The following is a 23257-nucleotide window of genomic DNA, read 5'->3' as shown; positions in this document are numbered from 1 at the left end:
CAGCTGAAGTTAAACCAGCTGTAATTACAGCACAGCTTTATAAAAACGTGACATGAGTCAGTGGGACAGTTTATAAATAGCCCCTTCATCTATTTTTGGTTATCTATGAGTATCATTACTGTACAGTTTTCTATGAAATTTCATATTGCACAAGCATGACGTCTTTGTAGATTAAGAGTTTAAATAAATGTACTAACACACAAGTGCAAAAAATGATATATGTAGTTGGCATGTAAAACAAGGGCAAATTGATACATGAGCTCATGTTTCAGGTACTTCTAAGGAGTCTCTAAATCAATGCATATGGACTGAAATGCTTCAGCTTCTTAACATACTGTATTAATAAAGATCTTTTTATGTGGTTTAATCAATTCTATTCATTCATTCATTCATTCAAGAACATGAATTTAAAATACTTACCAACACATGCCATGCGAATGTTGTCATAGTAATAGCCACTGTGACAGTAGCAGTTATATGAAGCATAGACGTTTGCACAATAACCATTTTTACAAATTTCTGGGCCATACAGCTCACACTCATCTGCATCTGTGGACAAGAGTAGTTAATTCGTATTAAAACTGATAAGCATAATATAAAAATTTCTCCAATCTGAGTGATCAAATCTACAGTATCTATCTATCTATCTATCTATCTATCTATCTATCTATCTATCTATCTATCTATCTATCTATCTATCTATCTATCTATCTATGACAAAATATGGGGCATGTGACCTTAAAAACATCAGTCATTTCTCCTAGTAAAACGAGGACTACACTCCCTGTTTATATCCTGTAATTATCAAAGTCCAAATGAGCACTCTGGACTTCTCCGATAGCTGTAATTGTTACACCATTAACAATTACAGTCAATTTTAAAGACAACTACATATAAGATGGATAAACAACACTTGGTGGTCAAAGCCAAAGTCATGCTTGTGTGAGCACTTCCTTTAGTATATATTTTTGTGATTTCTCAAGCCAATACATGGCCAAGCTCAAAAATGGAAAAAAAAAAAATTATGAAATTATGATATGATACAACAAGGTGGTTCATTTTGAGTGTAATTCCTATGAATCAGCATATCCTGATTGTGGCCAGATCTGGTCTTGAATCCATCCATCCATTATCTATACCGCTTATCCGTCAGGGTTATGGGGGAAGCTGAAACCAATCCAAGCTGATTCGGGTGAGAGGTGGGGTACACCCTTGCCAATCTATCACAGGGCTAACACAGAAATGACTAACCAATCACACACATACATTCACACTTATGGGCAATTTAAGGTAGCCAGTGGACATAATCCTAGTCTTTGAACTGTGGGAGGGAACCAGAGGAGGCCCACGCAGGCACAGGGAGAATGTGCAAACTCTTTCTTGAGTCTATTTTATCTCAATTTTGTCTTGGCTATAAGTCTTAAACAACTTTTATCTTAAAATAATAAGTTTTCCTTGCGCTTCTTCACTACATTCTGATCGGTGCAGCAACGTTAATGTCTTTGTCTGTAATACAGTCTGGATCTGTGCAACATTTAGAGTTTTCCACTGGAACCGAAACAAATAGAACTTGATGTCCAAAGGCATCCACCGCCAACAAGCTAGTCCTTCTGGTTTCTGATTTATGTGCCTGAAATAACCTTAAAATATATTTCAAACATGGAAGATCTCAAATCTTGAATGGATAGATAGACAGGCAGAGAGACAGAATAATGGCAAATATCATAGAGATCCAGAAAACGGGCCTTTAGTTCCTGAACATGAACATCTCTTGCACTCTAATATTTTCTACAATATTAAAAGACTTGCCTTGGTCATGCCTGAGACTACTATTGACTGAAAGCATTGTTAAACATTAAGTATGCGCAGCACCCCCCCAGTAAGTTCTATATAAAGCACTGCTAAAGTAAAAGTACCTCTACTCAGGAGATGATTCACGCCTTGGAGTGAAGTGATAATGGGGAGAATGCCAGGACCATGAGGACACAGCTCAGCATACTCCACTGAGGAAATACACATTCAAAATGGCATCCATAAAACACGTTCCCATGTACAGATCAGGAATAGATTGGTGTGGGGGGTCAAAAAAAGCATCCAGATTTATCTGGCAGTACCCTACCTTGTCCGTTTTGTGGGCACGGGTGGATGTTGCAGTTGTCTCCCCAGCCTGCTCCCACAGTACAGCAGCATTCCTGCTTGGTGACATTACTAGAGAGCACATTTTCGCAGAGGTTGGCATCGTTTAGGTTGTAGTAGCAATCTTTCCTCTGTTCATCGTCAGAGGAACCATGGGGAAGAGCAGGGAGGTCATATCCTGTGGAGTCTGACATGATTCCCACAGAGAACACATAAAGAACACCAGTCAGAAAGCTAGAAAACAAACGGACACTTAAAAAAAAACAACAGACTCTACACAGCTATTCCATGTATTATACTTGAGTTTAAACTAAAATGACTGAAATATAAAAATCCAGTTGCTCTCTAGACTTGATGATCTCAGCTGTGTCACAGGAAACTGTAATCATTGCTCACTCGATGCTGTAATGTTTACTGGATATTTCAAACACAGCCTCAGTGACCTGATCACAGTTCCGTGGCATCTGGCCATATTTACACAACAGATTTAATCTAAATCTCTCACACAGCCAACAATGTGTATCTTTTTTTTTTTTTTTTTGTCGATTGATTGAAACATCAAGAGATTTAGAACATTTTGAGTTTTTAAATCATATTCGACATTGCTATCTATTTGACAGGCCAATTTCACACAACAAGATAAAATTACTCTAAGGCCTTTTCCAAATTGCATTGCTGGTCAGTAATCTGCTTATGCTCAGGGCTGTTAGTTGTTGAAAAATGTTTCCATATATGAAGTGCCAACAGCTCACCCTGAAGCAGAATTAACTTGACTGAAACTTGGCTTTCGATTGTGTGTCTCTGCTGCATGCACAATATGGGATATCAAATCAAGTAAAAGAGCCTGGACACACTTGCACAATTTGTTCTGTGTGTAACTGAGAGTTATAGGAATATTGAAATTACAAATTGTTTTCACCTGTTGTGGAAATGGAGCCATAGGAGACACTGATGTCACAGATGATGCAAAAATGCATGCATTTTGCATGCATTTTTATGTTTCTGTACCTGGTAAGATCATGTGGCGGGGTTTGCACTGTGTGGTAATGGGGTCGAATTCCTCATCATCAGTGGGGCAGAGGCACAGGAAGCTTCCCTCCACGTTCTCACAATGAGCCTCACCACACAACTCACTACTTAATTCACATTCATCTGCATCTACACACACACACACACACATTTATAATCTCGGGTTTAAGAGATTAATTGAGTCATATATACAAGTTAATAAAGTATTTTCTACTTCCATACCAACGCAACTTTGGCCTTCGGGTATACTGACATATCCTTGGTCACAATGACAATAGTAGGAGCCATTTGTGTTCTCGCAGTAGCCATGCTTGCCACAAATCATCTCATCCTCACATTCGTCAATGTCTAAACAGGAAAATTAGACACAAAGCATGCTTCAAAATCTGGGAAATGAAAGTTGATTTTTTTTTTTTTTGACAGAGGCTCATCTCATACTCAATATTAGCATAATAGTCACACACATACAATGACTGAACCTCTACACTGACAATAACTGATATAAATCCAGTTATTCTATCCACATTCACTGGATATGAACAATCACCCGCTCTGATTGGCTACTCTACTACTAGGCTATCAGCTCATATACCGTGAGTAGAGAAAAACAAAATGGCAGTGCGTATCAATTCAGGTATATCACTTTGTTATCAAGTATTTAAAAGAAAAAGAAATAGCTAAAAGAATATAGTTGTTGCCCCCCATCCATATCTCGTGTTTTACACTCCAGCCCAGTCAGTGGCGGTAATGCACCTTTAAGTTGGATTGCCAACCGCCAAAAAAAACCCTAAAGAAGAAGAAGAACATCATGCAGGAGTGTGTTGCTGAACCAACCAAGGAAGAAATAAAAACTTTGCTCGAAAACAAAACCCCCAAAAATACAAAAAAAAAGCAACAAAATATGGAATGAAAGTATTTGATGGTAAGAACATATGTCTTTTTTATTTTTCAATTATTACTATTCCAGCATTTTTCACAAATTGCTCCTGTCATTTCGCCGGTTTGTTTACATTCTAAGCAGAAATTATTTTGTCTGAGGTTTTGTATAAAGTGTTTATTTATTGAATTTGCAAAAATGAAAAATAAAAATGCTCTGTTTCTCAAAATCCAGTGAACATGGATAGAACAAAACAGTTATTCCACTCAATCTCGTCATACACGGCTTATAGCCAACTCGTTGCTACACAGCTCATTGGCTATAAGCTCATGTACGACTCAATTTCGTGGAATAACTGTTAAATATTTTATTCATACCCAGAATCTTATTTCCTTGTCTTGGATGGGTTTGTCTTTTAAATCTACTCAGGTATTCACATTCCAACATTTGAATTTTCTGTAACAAAACTAATAAATACACACTCTTCTGCCAAATGACACACAGTCTGCATGCAATTCCTTGGTTTCTCTGTTAAATGTGTTGCAATAAAAGTGCACAGACGTATTATATAAATATTTCAAGTAAAATTGTGAAACCAGAAATCACTATCATTCTGTCAATTGTGGTTAAACATGCTATTGCTAAACCAGTCTGTCAACAGCGTATGATGTTGCACCATTGTTCGTCAGGCTAATTCGAAGACTGGATAAGTAGGAGAAAATCATGAGCCATAAATTAGATGAACTATGATGCTCTTGTTTTTGTTTTGGATGTTCAGCATGAGTCTGGAAAGCTTCCTCCGGAGCATGAACACTCAGGAGAGATGATCACACAACAGATCCAGCGGGTCAGATTATGCAACTGTTATGCAATGGTATAAATCCTTAAGCTTTTGTTTTGGCCACTTTCCTAATATTTTAAAAGGAAAAAAATTGTAACTTTGATTTTACAAAAATAGTTGAAAACTGTTTTGCCCAAACGCAGGTTTTAATAAGTTATCTAATCCAGAGCTGCTTTTCATATCAACCATTACAAGATTGTTTTGTTTATATGCTGAGGACATTTGGTTGGCTTCTATGAACAAGATGACGTGATTATAGAGAAACTGGGAGCCATGCACAGGCTTAACTTGCCATGTTATGCACGTGACAGCTGGGTGAACTCATTTGATGAACGCACTATGGCTACGTTCACACTGCAGGCTGTAGTGACTCAAATCCGATCTTTTCGCCCATATGTGACCTGTATCCGATCTTTTATTGACAATATGAACGACACAGATCCGATTTTTTCAAATCCGACCCAGGCCGTTTGGATATGTGGTCCTAATTCCGATTCCTATCCGCTCTTTTCATATGCGACTTCAGTCTGAACCGCCAGGTCGCATTCATCCGACTTGCACGTCATCAACAAGCCACAAACGTCGCTATTCTGCGCTGAAGTAGGTGGCGGGTCTCTCAAAAAAAGTTACAACAACATGGCGCATAATCACGGGCGCAGATAGAGGGTGGGACTCGTCCCACCCAGATTTAAATTCACCTCGCTCGGTCCCCCCCACTTATAGGGAGGAAAAAACGTCTATGCTGTCTTTCTTTGCATAAGGCAAACCTCACGGAAAAATCAAAAGACTAATTACCATTCGGTTTATTGAGGTGCACAGCAGTATATACATAGTTGCAACAACTCACATAAAACAAAACAAAGACTGATATTCGGTTGGTTGAGCTGCGCAGACTGCACAGGTTGCGAGCTCGAGCTTGGTTGCTATGGTAACCCACAACAAGTTTGACAGGCATATCGGGGTTGGGGTTGGTTTGCTGGCAGCTTTGTCCCCCCCAGTTTTTTGTCCCCCCCAGTTCAAAAAACGTATCTGCGCCCCTGCGCATGACATCAATGCGAGGGACGCTTCGGGCTGTGAAGGTTCTGAATCTTCTCAATGGAAGGACGCAGAGGTTAGGGAGCTGATTTCCATTTGGGGGGATGCAGCTATTCAAGCTAGATTGGATGGGTCATACTGCAACCGGGCGGTTTTACTTCTGTAAACACTGGCCATGCTCACTGCGTGTGACGTCGTCGTATCCTGCAATGCGCATGCGGAACACTTTTAGGTCGCTTTTCATTCATACTGAGGATCACATACAAGTCACATATATTTGTTAATGTGAACGACCTCACAAAAAAATCGGATTTCACAAAAAAATCGGAATTGAGCATTAAGCCTTGCAGTGTGAGCGTAGCGTATGTGACCAAGTCTGTGACTGGTCATTACACATGAGGTGTGCCTTGCAAGCAACCTTCTTCTGATAGTCATGGTATTTGTTATTAAATTTTAATCGTGCCATATGCAACATGGCACGCTCATACACTACAGCTAATACGAAACCGTAGAGAGTATACAAGCTTGTAAAGTAGTTTATCTTTGGAAAACTCTCATGAATGTCATCTGCGTGGCCTTGACTTTGAAAAATCAGCCTTATGATAGCACTGACCCTACGGTATTTCATCCATCACTAGTTCACTCATGCCAGAGGCTTGGAGGTATTCTGCCTTATAATAGACCAAAATTACCACAATGCAGGGAACACTCTCCATCTTACTGTCTATCATTGTGAACATTTGTTAGCTTTTTTTTTCTTAAGTATTTGTTCTGGAATAATCATTTTGGTGAGTCATACCAGGACATGCCAGGATACAGAGCGTATACTTCACAGAGTCTCTCACTGTGTCCGAAATCACTCACTACTCACTATATAGTGGACTAAATAGTGAGTTCGCCATTTTGTAGTGCTGTCTGAATGTATAGTGAGAATTATTACACCCTATATAGTCCATTCATAGTATCCCACAATGCACCGTGAAAAGTAGTGTACTAACTAATGATGGTCACTAACCAAGCAATATATACCATCATGCATTGCAGTCACGTTGAAAGAAAAGCTGTAAAAGCTGTTTCATAAGGACTGGTAAGCATTTTAGATTGAGTATAGCAGTAGTTTTCTTTTCCTTATGACAACGGGCATGAGACAAATTTATAAGCTGTGGCGTGAAAATCGCAATAATATTGTCGTGTGTTGGGGTGAATGAACGGAGGAAGAAACACATGATAAATGGGCATTCAAGTACAATTAAAAATCGTAAGAGAATAGAAAAAAGCCAAAATAGAATAAGACAGATAAAATACAAGAATAAAAGTTACAGTGCAGAGCAAGAAATTAATCAAAAGCCTCAAATTTGATTTAATAAAAGGCAGCGGCAACAAAGAAAGTATTGAGCCTTGATTTAAAAGAACTGAAAGATGCAGCAGACACAAAGTACTTTGTGTTTATTAATGTGGGAAATGCATTCAGAATAATATGTATTTATCACAAAAATACATGCATCTGTTTATTATTTTGAAAACCCACCAGCCGACTGATCTGGCACGTTTTAATTGTGCGACAGTAATGACATAAATAACGGCGTGGCAGAGTAGTGTCCAAAAGTGTTTTTTTCATTTTACCAATGAACTCACTATATAGTCCTCTATATGGAATTCCCTATTCAGTAAGTAGGGAGTAGTGAATGAGTGAGTGAGTTCGGACACAGGGTCTGTGTTACTGCTTTGTATGCGCTGTGATTGCACTCTAATCAGGAACAGGTGTACGGTAATTAGTCCTAATGGTGCTGCACGCACATGAACATGAGCTGTAACCAGACAACTGTTTGACATATCGTGTGATACTGGATGGTAACTATATAGTAATGATGTAAAGTGAAAGTGCTGGTTCACTGCTGTCCACCAGACACCCAGCAGAGTCACACGATAAGAAATGTTGTTTCTGGTGCATGGCATGCGGTGCCAAAGAAAGGAATATGTATTTGTAACTGCGATGCGTATCTCAGTATTGATATCACTATCATAAGACAATGCAAGTGAAATACACGACACTACACAATTCAATGGTTCATCTATGATAATATTATTATTTTATTCAGGTTGATTTTGTGCCCTTGCAAATACTTTGCTCATACACTCATCTGGAGCTCCGCTTTTAGGCATACACACACATATATATATATATATATATATATATATATATATATATATATATATATATATATATACACAGTGGTGCTTGAAAGTTTGTGAACCCTTTAGAATTTTCTCTATTTCTGCATAAATATGACCTAAAACATCATCAGATTTTCACACAAGTCCTAAAAGTAGATAAAGAGAACCCAGTTAAACAAATGAGACAAAAATATTATACTTGGTCATTTATTTATTGAGGAAAATGATCCAATATTACATATCTGTGAGTGGCAAAAGTATGTGAACCTCTAGGATTAGCAGTTAATTTGGAGGTGAAATTAGAGTCAGGTGTTTTCGATCAGTGGGATGACAATCAAGTGTGAGTGGGCACCCTGTTTTATTTAAAGAACAGGGATCTATCAGAGTCTGATCTTCACAACACATGTTTGTGGAAGTGTATCATGGCACGAACAAAGGAGATTTCTGAGGACCTGCGAAAAAGCGTTGTTGATGCTCATCAGGCTGGAAAAGGTTACAAAACCATCTCTAAAGAGTTTGAACTCCACCAATCCACAGTCAGACAGATTGTGTACAAATGGAGGAAATTCAAGACCATTGTTACCCTCCCCAGGAGTGGTCGACCAACAAAGATCACTCCAAGAGCAAGGCATGTAATAGTCAACGAGGTCACAAAGGACCCCAGGGTAACTTCTAAGCAACTGAAGGCCTCTCTCACATTGGCTAATGTTAATGTTCATGAGTCCACCATCAGGAGAACACTGAACAACAATGGTGTGCATGGCAGGGTTGCAAGGAGAAAGCCACTGCTCTCCAAAAAGAACATTGCTGCTCATCTGCCATTTGCAGAAGATCACGTGGACAAGCCAGAAGGCTACTGGAAAAATGTTTTGTGGACGGATGAGACCAAAATAGAACTTTTTGGTTTAAATGAGAAGCGTTATGTTTGGAGAAAGGAAAACACTGCATTCCAGCATAAGAACCTTATCCCATCTGTGAAACATGATGGTAGTAGTATCATGGTTTGGGCCTGTTTTGCTGCATCTGGGCCAGGACGGCTTGCCATCATTGATGGAACAATGAATTCTGAATTATACCAGCAAATTCTAAAGGAAAATGTCAGGACGTCTGTCCATGAACTGAATCTCAAGATAAGGTGGGTCATGCAGCAAGACAATGACCCTAAGCACACAAGTCATTCTACCAAAGAATGGTTAAAGAAGAATAAAGTTAATGTTTTGGAATGGCCAAGTCAAAGTCCTGACCTTAATCCAATAGAAATGTTGTGGAAGGACCTGAAGCAAAGAATTCATGTGAGGAAACCCACCAACATTCCAGAGTTGAAGCTGTTCTGTATAGAGGAATGGGCTAAAATTCCTCCAAGCCGGTGTGCAGGACTGATCAACAGTTACCGGAACCGTTTAGTTGTAGTTATTGCTGGGGTTACACCAGATACTGAAATCAAAGGTTCACATACTTTTGCCACTCACAGATATATAATATTGGATAATTTCCCTCAATAAATCAATGACCAAGTATAATATTTTTGTTTTGTTTGTTTAACTGGGTTCTCTTTATCTAGTTTTAGGACTTGTGTGAAAATCTGATGATGTTTTAGGTCATATTTATGCAGAAATATAGAAAATTCTAAAGGGTTCACAAACTTTCAAGCACCACATATACATATATATATATATATATATATATATATATATATATATATATATATATGCAGCACCATTAGGACTAATTACCATGCACCTGTTCCTGATTAGAGTGCAATCACAGCACATACAATGCATAACAGTAATACAGACCCTGTGTCCGAAATCACTCACTCATTTACTATATAATTTACTGGGGGGAAAAAATGTAGAGTCTTAAACCTCAGCCATAATCTAATAAGGGAATATGTTATGCATGAACACCCTTTAGATATTTTGATCAGAATAAAAACTAGACCAAGGTAAATGATTGAAGCAAAGGTTTCCTAAAAAGCACAGGTCATTTGAGACAGTCACAAGAGACAGACTCCCACTAAGCAGCACTAGCCTGCGGTTAGACTGAAGGGACAGGAGCCAAATAGCTGGAAAATAATCAGATACTGAATTGGTCAGGAAATACTCCACCAGAGCCAAAACTACTCCAGCCTTAATAAGGCTGCAATAAAAAGTGAATATGATACCATGATGTTCTTGTTATTTTACCTGAAGGTGCACAAGCATGTTCAGATCTACTGTGTGAACTCACTGAAACACACATCCTGTAGATTCACACCACAGTGCCATATTAAACCCATAGTCTGCCCTAATCCTTAGCGTGGGCTGAGAGAAATTCTAGCCCATTTTTTTTAGCCCAGGGAATATCTTTTATGTCTCTCTGTAATACATTTCCTTTTGTGATAAAGACTTAAGTGGGCTTTTGAACTGGTAGTGGTCCGACCTGCTGTGAAACCCCAGGAGAAGGTAACAGGAGAGTTCATGTGCTACATCATATTTATTTTAGCCATTTTTTTTTCTTTTGAGAGATGACAATAGCAGGACTTCCGCTCCTTGAAGCTAGAGAATAGAGCCAAACTATCAGATATCATGTCAGGACTGAAAGAAGTGCCAAAATGGCTGGTTACATGCTGATGTGAGGAACACATACAGCCAGAGAACTCGGACTCATTGGTCTTCATTTCCAAAACAAATGTATGACAGAAAACTGGGTGTATGGTCATTTCCATGCAAAGCTCGGCATTTATCAATGTGGATGTGAGCGGAAGCTTTGATCAAATCTCATGACAAGGCTCACCTCGTGTCCCCAAGTTTTGAGTCAGCACTGATGTGCGGTGCAGTACAGTAAATCTGGCTGAGTGGAGAGAATTCTTATTAGACCATATATTCTGACTGGCATTTAACCATACGCAGCCACATATTCATCACTTAAAAATATGTAGCATAAAGCAAAATATCATATTTTGTAAAGGCCTATATCGACTATGTGTCATATACCCCAACATAGGCTAAATAGGTATTTTCAAATTGCTTGCAATTAATGGAGTTAACAGTTTTGTTTTGTTTTTCCGCAAAATATTAATTTCTCTTTCATTTTGAGATAGCCTACTTGTTAGGCTAGGCTGGTGAGATAATTAAAATCAAGCAAATAAAAGCAAATGGGTAGGTGAACCGATTTGCAATGTGATAGGTTAAATGCTTATTCAGTCAAATATTTAAACAAGCTTTGCCAGTCATCAAATCTTGGCAATGGCACGTCTGGCTCTGTTAGAAGACCTTTACGTGTCCATAAGAATCGAGAGGGTTTTTTGGGAGCGTGGGGATTTTTTATGGAATGTGACAAGCGGCTATTAAGCAGCTTTCATCTCCCAAGGCATCCAGGGTGGTGGTGTGTCAGCAAGGGTGGCATAGGACACATGCTCTCTTTCAGCTTGTGGTTGCCTGGCAACATGGGGCAGCTCCAGGCCAGTTTGTCTAGCTGGCTAAAGGCTAAACACCACTGGTACCTGGCTCTGATTGATCTGAAACAGCTTTAAAATAAAGAGTGAATCCAAAATAAAGAAACTCCACAACCGTGTAATTCTTACAGTAGTATCGAGTTTGAGATCTGAATGTTTTTTCTTCATCTACATGTAAATATTTGTGATATAAGGTATTATATAACTATTATACACCACACTAGCAGGTTACCTGGCGTTGCCCGGGTTTTGCAAAATTCTGGGTTGCCCCCAGACTTCCATGTCAAATTGGGTGAAAATCTGTCGAGAAATGGTGATGTTAACCCAAGACAAACAAAAATCTAAACATCCACCACCCAGGGGCTCACTGAGGACCCCCTGGGACTTGTACATGAATTTTGTTTATATCTGCAAAATTCCAGGTCATCCCTGGACCCACTTGCCAAATTTGGTGAAAACCCGTTGAGAAATGGTGACGTTAGCGCAAGACAAACAAACAAACTTTGCCGCTTATTATATAGATATAGGCTATACATATCATGGGTGTATATATTAAATATTCAGATATCAGCTGGAGTTTGATTATCGACAGCAACACTGTTGACTGCAGCAGTGATTACTTTCCATACTGCGTTTTTCTGATGTCCTACTTTTCAGGCTGCCAAATAGAAATAATTTGTTCAACTGTTCTTACGACATTAAAGCTTCTATTTCAAGGGTGGAGAGCTTTCTTTTCTTGGATGTATTACACTTCTTGATGTCTTAAAGTCTAAGGTCATGGCCTCTAAAACAGAGAGAATATTTAGAGGCATGATATATAAATGATGATGGTTTTCAGCTGCCACATTTATCAACGCCCAATCACTCTTATGCTGTGATTGGCAAGATACGAACGTTACATGAATCACATGTGAACGCTGTCTTTAGATGATTTCTGCACCCAGATAGACAATGTTTTCTACGATAGATTCATAAATGAGGGCCATTGAGTGCAAGCAAGATTTTGTGTAATGACTCCATGAAATTTGGTGACTGGAAAATTTACAGGGTACTTTTTCCATTCCCAAATATATTCAGGAGGCCTGAGCAAATAGGTTTGTGCCCTCACACTGCACTAATTAGGAACATGATGGATTCACTTAAAGCAGAAGAGTTCATGTGCAAAAAACAAGTTAAAACAGTTAAAGAACATATAAGCATACGTTTATCGAAGTAAGACGGCTTCCTACGTAGAGTGTCCTTAGAATTAGACATGGCTTTATATGGCAAAGTGTGACTTGGACATCTCATGTCATCTCATTATCTCTAGCCGCTTTAGTTCTACAGGGTCGCAGGCAAGCTGGAGCCTATCCCAAGCTGACTACGGGCGAAAGGCGGGGTACACCCTGGACAAGTCGCCAGGCCATCACAGGGCTGACACATAGACACAGACAACCATTCACACTCACACTCACACCTACGGTCAATTTAGAGTCACCAGTTAACCTAACCTGTATGTCTTCGGGGGAAACCGGAGCACCCAGAGGAAACCCACGTGGACAACATGCAAACTCCGCACAGAAAGGCCCTCACCAGCCACAGGGCTCGAACCTGGACCTTCTTGCTGTGAGGCAGCAGCGCTAACCACTACACCACCGTGCCGACCTGACTTGGCCATACATTTATTTAATCTTTTATTTTACTGATCACCACAGACACACACAATCAAAGAGAATCTCCCTCTCCAAACATCTCCACTCTTCCAAATTCTTCAATTCACGATCAAATGATGCAGCCTGGTCATTATACATATGTGCTGATTTTTTTTGTAAATGGATGAAAAAGTTCAGGGAGTAATTGGAACGTCTGGAGCCGCTCATCCATTGCTTTATTAGGATGATGGAAGCACCTTACAGGCATTTTCAAGATGAAATGGAAACAAGTGAGCTTTGTCTAGCAATCTGTGCTGGAGAGCTGGGTTTGGCTCCACAGCTCAGAACACAAGGTGGCCTATGGGTAAATGCTTGAGCTGTTATTTAATGTGGGTTTCACAGGCTGGCCAAGGTGAAAGCTGTCTGCCAATTATGACCTCTCTGACAACCACAAACACCCAGTAGTGCTGGAGAGCAATAGAGAATCTAATACTGATGCTTAGATGGAGGTTTTAACGCTCAATCTTTGCAATATGCACTGTCAAAAATGACTAATGAGCAGTTACAAAATCCCACCAAAGAAGTGGTATGTGTCTGGGAGGAACACATCCGGAAAGGCTTGGCCATTAATCAGGTTCCAGCTGTCTTCACTCCCAACATAATACAGTAAATGCACAGGCTTTGGTACAAACGTTGAAGTGCTCAGTATATTACTTCATATTTTTTTTTCTAAGGTCACAGATCAATTTATTCTCTGCTGCTGCCTATATGGATCCTTGCAGAAAACAAGACTTTTAAAGCAATGCTTTGGGAGAAACAACGCAAAACTCATGATACAGTTGGTTCGAAGTTGAGGAAGTGTCTGAAAACTACTAATATACACTGAGAGAATCAAATCTCTGAAGTCAAATCACATGGAAAACAAAGCAAGGTTTTTGAAACACTGGCAAAATGTTATGTGCTGTATTCACTCGGACTCCTCGTCACGCAAAGCAGAACATCTTTCGAGTGAAATGTTCATTTCTGGGGATAGATGCATTTCAATGAGATTTTGACTAATGTGGAATAGTTTAACACTAATAACTGCTTTAATAATTCATAATATTAATACGTTATAGCATGAGACAAGAACATGGCCTTCGTTAAAAGCAATGCTTGAGGAGAAATCATGCAAAAGTCATGGTACATTTAGTTCAAAGTTGAGGAAATGCCTCAAAACCACTAAGATACACTGAAAGGGAGACTCAACCTCTTGAAGTCAAATCACATGGGAAACAAAGGCCAAGTTTTCAAAACACTGGAAAAATCTTATGTGCTGAAACTCAGCCTCACCCTTACACACAGCAGAGGACATTTAATGTAAAATGTTGCGTGCTTGGGTTAGATGCAGTTCAATGAAGCTTGTAATACTTTGACTAATGTGGAAGAAATGCCTTAAAATTACCTAATCGTGATATGCCATGTGCCTTAACACATACCGAATTAATATTGATATTCGTAACCTTACAAAATTTCACATATTCTATAATTCATAAATCACATCGGAAAAGCAACACAACCCTGTCATACGACAAGAAAACATACACGTCCCTTATGTTCCCGAACAATTCTGTATGAGATCTGTGCCACAATGTTGAACTACTAACCATGTAACCAGCGTAGATTATGTGTAATGCTGTGTGTGTGTGTGAGGCTGCTGAATTTGGAAAGTCTACAGACCACATATCCCACAACCCTAACAGACAGAACACAAGATTCTGGCTAAGTCCCATCCTCACACAGAGCAGAACAGAAAAAGTGGGCTCGTATTTCAGTGTGTGTGTGTGTGTGTCTACCCCTACACTCAGTCCCAAGTGCACGACTGGACTCTAGGCGACCATCAGAAAGTCGTTTCAAATGACAAAGAGCTGTCTGTTCACAAAGATATTCATCCTGTGAGATATTTTCTCCCAACATCCATCTCTTTTGTGAGAGAAGGAAATGCACTTGATGCAGTTTGAAACACTTGAGGCTTAGCATGTGAGCGTCTGGGTCAGCGCAGTATTGGTGTCATTAAGAGGACTGATAAATGAGGGTAGAGAATGAAGGAAACAATAATAATATACGTTTTCTTTTTTTTAAAGATTGTGAACTGCGATAAATCTATTGGCAAAACATCTCAGTAATGTTGAAGAACTCATCATGATCAGGATGGACTTGTTTGCAAAGCGGTTTTATTACCCAATTTTTTCTTAACATGACGGTATTTGGGGCGGCACAGTGGTGTAGTGGTTAGCGCTGTCGCCTCACAGCAAGAAGGTCCGGGTTCGAGCCCCGTGGCCGGCGAGGGCCTTTCTGTGCGGAGTTTGCATGTTCTCTCCGTGTCCGCGTGGGTTTCCTCCGGGTGCTCCGGTTTCCCCCACAGTCCAAAGACATGCAGGTTAGGTTAACTGGTGACTCTAAATTGACCGTAGGTGTGAATGGTTGTCTGTGTCTATGTGTCAGCCCTGTGATGACCTGGCGGCTTGTCCAGGGTGTACCCCGCCTTTCGCCCGTAGTCAGCTGGGATAGGCTCCAGCTTGCCTGCGACCCTGTAGAACAGGATAAAGCGACTAGAGATAATCAGATGAGATGACGGTATTTGTCTTATCAAGAGTTTAATCATGACCAAACTGTCACTGTTTACTTAACTGAAGGTGCAGTAAACCCTGGCCCTATCTATTTTCCTCCACAAATTAGTTGTTATTTTCAACCTTCTAGTTAACTCTCCTGTTTCACATTGATGTCAGTGACTTCATCTTTTCAAACTGTTGCACTGTGATAGGATAATAAGATAAGAAATAAGATGAGATGAGGCACGATATGAAGAGAGCACTAACTGCCTTATTCTGTATATGTGCTTTAATTCTAGTGGCTGTTACATTGACAGAAAAGAAAGAGAATAATACCATCTCAGAAAGCTGAGCCAGTGATGCTCTGTGGAATCCTGAGCATGGATGGTTGTGATATGGTTGAGATTCAAATTCAATTCAGAATCTGTGACAGTCAGGTGAAACCTTAGACAGCCCAGAAACCCAGGAGCCAAAACTAAATCCATTAATAACAAGATCAACTGTGAGCTACTGGTCAGTTACGTATCCCCCCCCACGCTTATATCAGAATGCAAGCAATCGAAGGAATAGGACACTTATTATGAATGTTGACTTCAACAATTAACCCTGAAACGAGTAAGAGCAGTGCTCTCCCTGGGGATTTCAAATAGCATCCTGGTAAACTGTCATATTGAAATGGCATTTTGCTTCTTGAAATAGCATCAAAATCCACCCAATATGTTTCGTAAATATGTTCATTCGGTAAACAGGAAGTTGATGTGGGACAGACCTGAAAACGGTATTCATGGGACAGTCACAGCGCTCAGCGTAAATGAGTGCACCCCCTTTGAAAAGCAACATTTTAAACAATATCTCAAAGAACACACACAATTTCCAAAATGTTGACAAGACAAAGTTTAATATAACATCTGTTTAACTTATAACGTGAAAGTAAGGTTAATAATATAACTTAGATTACACATTTTTCAGTTTTACTCAAATTAGAGTGGTGCAAAAATGAGTGCACCCCACAACAAAAACTACTACATCTAGTACTTTGTATGGCCTCCATGATTTTTAATGACGGCACCAAGTCTTCTAGGCATGGAATGAACAAGTTGGCGAAATTTTGCAACATCAATCTTTTTCCATTCTTCAACAACGACCTCTTTTAGTGACTGGATGCTGGATGGAGAGTGATGCTCAACTTGTCTCTTCAGAATTCCCCAAAGAAAATAATTTATTTACACCACAAAGGTGAAGGCTACAAGAAGATCAGCAAAGCTTTACTTATCAGTCAGAATACCGTAGCAAAAGTGGTACAAAAATTTAAGAAAGATGGAACTGCAACCATCTCACAGAGACATCCAGGTCGTCCACGGAAGTTAACACCTCGACAGGAGCGTCTTCTGATGAGAAGGGCTGAAGAAAATCGGCATGCAAGTTCACTGCAGTTATCTAAAGAAGTAGAAAGCCAAACTGGAGTGACTATTTCCCATGACACAATACGGCGTACACTGCAGAGGAATGGCATGCATGGATGCCCTCCACGAAAGAAGCCTCTCCTAAAGCCCAGGCACAGAAAAGCCCGCCTAGAGTTTGCCAGGACCCATGCTGACAAAGATGAAGACTACTGGGACTCTATACTCTGGAGTGATGAGACCAAGATAAATGTTTTTGGAACTGATGGCTTCAAAACTGTATGGCGTCGCAAAGGTGAGGAAGACAAAGAAAAATGCATGGTGCCTACAGTGAAACATGGTGGTGGCAGTGTCCTTATGTGGGGCTGCATGAGTGCTGCTGGTGTCGGGGAGCTGCATTTCATTGATGGCATCATGAATTCACAGACGTATTGCTCTATACTGAAAGAAAAGATGCTACCATCACTCCGTGCCCTTGGTTGTCGTGCACTTTTCCAACATGACTAAACACACATCTAAGGCCACTGTTGGATTTCTGAAGAAGAACAGGATGAAAGTGATTCAGTGGCCAAGTACGTCTCCTGATCTGAACCCAATCGAACACCTATGAGGAATTCTGAAGAGATAAGTTGAGCATCACTCTCCATCCAGCATCCAGTCACTAAAAGAGGTCATTGTTGAAGAATGGAAAAAGATTGATGTTGCAAAATGTTGCCAACTTGTTCATTCCATGCCTAGAAGACTTGGTGCTGTCATTAAAAATCATGGAGGCCATACAAAGTACTAGATGTAGTAGTTTTTGTTGTGGGGTGTACTCATTTTTGCACCACCCTAATTTGAGTAAAACTGAAAAATGTGTAATCTAAGTTTTATTAACCTTACTTTTTCCCGTTATAAGTTAAACAGATGTTATATTAAACTTTGTCTTTTCAACATTTTGGAAATTGTTTGTGTTCATTGAGATATTGTTTAAAATGTTACTTTTCAAAGGGGGTGCACTCATTTATGCTGAGCGCTGTATATGAGGTGTGTCAGAAAAGAAACAGGACTGGGGTCACAAAAAATGTATGTCAAATCCAAACTACAAGTTTTCCCCTTCAAAATAATCCCCCTTGAGTCTAATGCACTTTCCCATCCTTCTCTGCCATGCCTCCATGCACTCCTGGAAGGATTCTCCTGGGATTCTCCGCAGCTCCATCGTCACGGCCCTCTTGATGGCTTCCACGTCTGGAAAATGGGTCCCCTTGATGACCCTCTTGAGCTTGGGAAAAAGGAAAAATCACACGAGCCAGGTCGGGTTAGTAGGGAGGTTGCTCCAGCATGGCAATGTTCTTCTCGGCAAGGAACTGCCCGATGCTCAGGGTGTTGTGAGCTGGCACGTTGTCGTGGTGAAGCAGCCACGAGTTGTCCTGCCACAACTCTCACCTCTTCTCGTGCACTGAATGAAGCAAACACCGCAGGATCTCTTTGTAGACATGCTGGTTGATCGTGGCAAGAACTCTATGTGGACGATGCCCCTCACATCGAAGAAGCACACTGAGTCCTGTTACTTTTCTGACACACTTCGTAAAACCCCAAGCTGAAGCTCACTACCAAATATCAAGCAGTTGTGATTTGTAGTTGCTGAGAAAAATGTTACGAAAATTTTGTCAATCCACGTTGTATGTTTCATAAATACATTCAGTCGGTAAACAGGAAGTCGATGTGCGACAGACCTGAAAACGGTATACACGGTATAGAACTCCAAGTTGAAGCTCTGTACCAAATATCAAGCAGTTGTGATTTGTAGTTGCTGAGAAAAATGTTACAAAAATTTTGTAAATCCACACTATATGTTTCGTAAATACATTCAGTCGGTAAACAGGAAGTTGATGTGCGACAGACCTGAAAATGGTATACACAGTATAGAACCCCAAGCTGAAGTGGCTATGATTTGTGGTTGCTGAGAAAAAGGGTGTTTCGGATGGACGGACAGAGGTAAAAAACCAGTATCCCCCCCCTTGAAGCAGGGTTATAATAAATAAATAGGAATGCTACCTTAAAGTATAAAACTTATTTATAGCTGTAATAACAGATTAACTTCATACAACATGAATCACATAATTGAGGCCTCTTTTACAATCTCAGGGAACGAATTAGATTTGAAATTATGTCGTAATGGATGGAAAATAGAATAAGAATAAAAAGCACAGCCACATCTGCCAATAGTGCCACTGAAACAATTGCCAATTTATGCACTCACCAAGCATTCAAGGGAAAAAAATATCTTGAGCTGGGAAAATTCCTGAACTCAACTAGTATAAAATTAATAATGATGGCCACATGCATGATTAAACAAGGAATGAAGGATAATTGTTGCATTACTCCATAACTTAGAAGGGACTTATTAGTGACGCCAACTATGGAACATATTACATACTGAATCTTTCTCCAAGAGTCAATAATAAGAACAAATGAGAACATTTTAATTAAGGACTGTTTGCGTGTCACTTGTATAATATATGGAGACAAAACAAGTACAAAAATACCATACAAAAGCCATATGCCTTCACGTAGTTACGGCATTTACAGTGGTGCTTGAAAGTTTGTGAACCCTTTAGAATTTTCTATATTTCTGCATAAATATGACCTAAAACATCATCAGATTCTCACACAAGTCCTAAAAGTAGATAAAGAGAACCCAGTTAAACAAATGAGACAAAAATATTATACTTGGTCATTTATTTATTGAGGAAAATGATCCAATATTACACATCTGTTAGTGGCAAAAGTATGTGAACCTTTGCTTTCAGTATCTGGTGTGACCCCCTTGTGCAGCAATAACTGCAACTAAACGTTTGCGGTAACTGTTGATCAGTCCTGCACACCGGCTTGGAGGAATTTTAGCCCATTCCTCCGTACAGAACAGCTTCAACTCTGGGATGTTGGTGGGTTTCCTCACATGAACTGCTCGCTTCAGGTCCTTCCACAACATTTCCATTGGATTAAGGTCAGGACTTTGACTTGACCATTCCAAAACATTAACTTTATCCCTCTTTAACCATTCTTTGGTAAAACGACTTGTGTGCTTAGGGTTGCTGTCTTGCTGCATGATCCACCTTCTCTTGAGATTCACTTCATGGACAGATGTCCTGACATTTTCCTTTAGAATTCGCTGGTATAATTCAGAATTCATTGTTCCATCAATGATGGCAAGCTGTCCTGGCCCAGATGCAGTAAAACAGGCCCAAACCATGATACTGCCACCACCATGTTTCACAGATGGGATACGGTTCTGATGCTGGAATGCAGTGCTTTCCTTTCTCCAAACATAACGCTTCTCATTTAAACCAAAAAGTTCTATTTTGGTCTCATCTGTCCACAAAACATTTTTCCAATAACCTTCAGGCTTGTCCACGTGATCTTTTGCAAACTGCAGACGAGCAGCAATGTTCTTTTTGGAGAGCAGTGGCTTTCCCCTTGCAACCCTGCCATGCACACCATTGTTGTTCAGTGTTCTCCTGATGGTGGACTCATGAACCTTAACATTAGCCAATGTGAGAGAGGCCTTCAGTTGCTTAGAAGTTACCCTGGGGTCTTTTGTGACCTCGATGACTATTACACACCTTGCTCTTGGAGTGATCTTTGCTGGTCGACCACTCCTGGGGAGGGTAACAATGGTCTTGAATTTCCTCCATTTGTACACAATCTGTCTGACTGTGGATTGGTGGAGTCCAAACTCTTTAGAGATGGTTCTGTAACCTTTTCCAGCCTGATGTGCATCAACAACGCTTTTTCTGAGGTCCTCAGAAATCTCCTTTGTTCGTGCCATGATACACTTCCACAAACATGTGTTGTGAAGATCAGACGTTGATAGATCCCTGTTCTTTAAATAAAACAGGGTGCCCACTCACACCTGATTGTCATCCCATTGATTGAAAACACCTGACTCTAATTTCACCTTTAAATTTACTGCTAATCCTAGAGGTTCACATACTTTTGCCACTCACAGATATGTAATATTGGATTATTTTCCTCAATAAATAAATGACCAAGTATAATATTTTTGTCTCATTTGTTTAACTGGGTTCTCTTTATCTACTTTTAGGACTTGTGTGAAAATCTGATGATGTTTTAGGTCATATTTATGCAGAAATATAGAAAATTCTAAAGGGTTCACAAACTTTCAAGCACCACTGTATAGTATCCTCAAAATGATTATGCCTCTTGTAGAGAGCTAAGGTCCAATATTGTAGCACCTACCATTCTTGGAAATACATGTCTCGCAAAGATTAAACCAAAGATTCATTTACGCTGTAAAAACTTGGCCTTGTTAATAGCCTTGTAAAAACAAACTATTCAGAGTAAAAATACACAGCTGTTGGGATACCTGAGTTGGGACTGAAGAATGTTTCAGAGTAGAGTATATTCATAGGTTTTTCTGTATTTTGACTATTTTCTACGTTGTAGAACAATACTGAAGACATCAAAACTATGAAATAAGATATGAAACATATGGAATTATGTGGTAAACAAAAAAAAGTGTTAAAAAACACTGTATGTTTCATCTTTCAGATTCTTCAAAGTAGCCAGTGTTTTCCTTGATGACGCTTTGGACACTATTAGCATTATCTTAACCAGCTTCATGAGGTAGTCACCTGGAACGCTTTTCAATTAACAGGTGTGTCTCGCCAAAAGTTAATTAGTGCAATTTCATGCCTTCTTAATGCGTCTGAGATCAAACAGTGAACAGTAAATAATAAAAATACAGTAAATAGCACTATTCCATGACTGTAATAATCCATATATATATTATTTCAAGAACCGCTCAACTAAGTAAAAAGAAATGACATCCATCATTACTTTAAGACATGAATGAAGTGTCTTTTACTTAATAAAAATAAAGAAAAAACATTGAATTAGAACTTGTGTCCAAACTTTTGACTGGTACTGTATGTATGCATGCACAGATGCATATGTATTGGCAGCCACAGATAGGCACATTCATCACTCTATCCTTTAAATCCCATGCTGGTGATCTGGCGTCACTGCCTGCGTGCAGACGGACACACATGCAGGCGGAGGAAAAAGCGCCTATCCTGATTTATAGCATAATTAGCGGCCAATATTTTCAGTGGCCATGGGCCAGAAGGGTGTGTATGCCTCTGTGTAGGTTAAATGGCATTGCACAAGATTGAGAATATTTGATGCAGCTTGCCATGTGTCAGAAATGGGTTGGGAACATTTTGGCATGCATGAATAGAAAGCAAGAGCTTCTTTTATGTGGAAGCCATCATACTAAATTTAAAGAGTCGAAAAGATCTGCTTTGTATATTAGCATAAATATCGATATTTATACCCATCATGGGTATTCAACTAAGGGAAAGTCCAGGTCCATAAAATTCCTTGTTTACAAAGGTCCAGGTGAGCAACAACAAAAGACATCAGTTTATATATTTCCTTTTGCCATGGAGCTTCAGGTTACCACTTTTGACAAATGCTATGAACTCTGAACAAATAAGACCTGTTTATACTTGAAGCAGAGAATAGATGAATAGTTCCTTGTCCAGGGCGGCACGGTGGTGTAGTGGTTAGCGCTGTCGCCTCACAGCAAGAAGGTCCTGGGTTCGAGCCCCGGGGCCGGCGAGGGCCTTTCTGTGCGGAGTTTGCATGTTCTCCCCGTGTCCGCGTGGGTTTCCTCCGGGTGCTCCGGTTTCCCCCACAGTCCAAAGACATGCAGGTTAGGTTAACTGGTGACTCTAAATTGACCGTAGGTGTGAATGTGAGTGTGAATGGTTGTCTGTGTCTATGTGTCAGCCCTGTGATGACCTGGCGACTTGTCCAGGGTGTACCCCGCCTTTCGCCCGTAGTCAGCTGGGATAGGCTCCAGCTTGCCTGCAACCCTGTAGAAGGATAAAGCGGCTAGAGATAATGAGATGAGATGAGTTCCTCGTCCAACTGTTGTCAACTTTTTGAAACAAGTCACAGTGCCACTTCATTAATCAGAGCAGAGAGGGTACATAAAAACACTTTCCTTTCTCAATGACCTTCCTTCAAATAAGCTATTTAGATAAAAGCATGTAACCAGCAATACAAAGGATCTGCTTCAGAAGCAGCAGTGGTTCAT

The 23257-nt window shown here is 39.9% G+C and overlaps 1 protein-coding gene across 2 annotated transcripts in view; it reads right to left on the bottom strand.

Annotated features, from left to right (window-relative positions):
* LOC132894602 (latent-transforming growth factor beta-binding protein 2-like) overlaps positions 1–23257 on the bottom strand; it is a 316258-nt gene that overhangs the window by 19880 nt on the left and 273121 nt on the right. For both annotated transcript variants that reach the window (XM_060934665.1, XM_060934666.1), the window contains 5 exons: positions 3388–3513; positions 3145–3294; positions 2120–2323; positions 1917–2003; positions 421–549 (listed from right to left, as the gene is read on the bottom strand). In XM_060934665.1, the coding sequence (XP_060790648.1) occupies positions 421–549; positions 1917–2003; positions 2120–2323; positions 3145–3294; positions 3388–3513 (696 nt within the window). The remainder of the gene's footprint in view (positions 1–420; positions 550–1916; positions 2004–2119; positions 2324–3144; positions 3295–3387; positions 3514–23257) is intronic.

Source organism: Neoarius graeffei, chromosome 11, assembly GCF_027579695.1.
Source record: "Neoarius graeffei isolate fNeoGra1 chromosome 11, fNeoGra1.pri, whole genome shotgun sequence".
Classification (NCBI taxonomy): Eukaryota; Metazoa; Chordata; class Actinopteri; order Siluriformes; family Ariidae; genus Neoarius; species Neoarius graeffei.
Note: the sequence above shows the minus strand (reverse complement) of the source record. Positions and strands in the feature narration are given on the sequence as shown.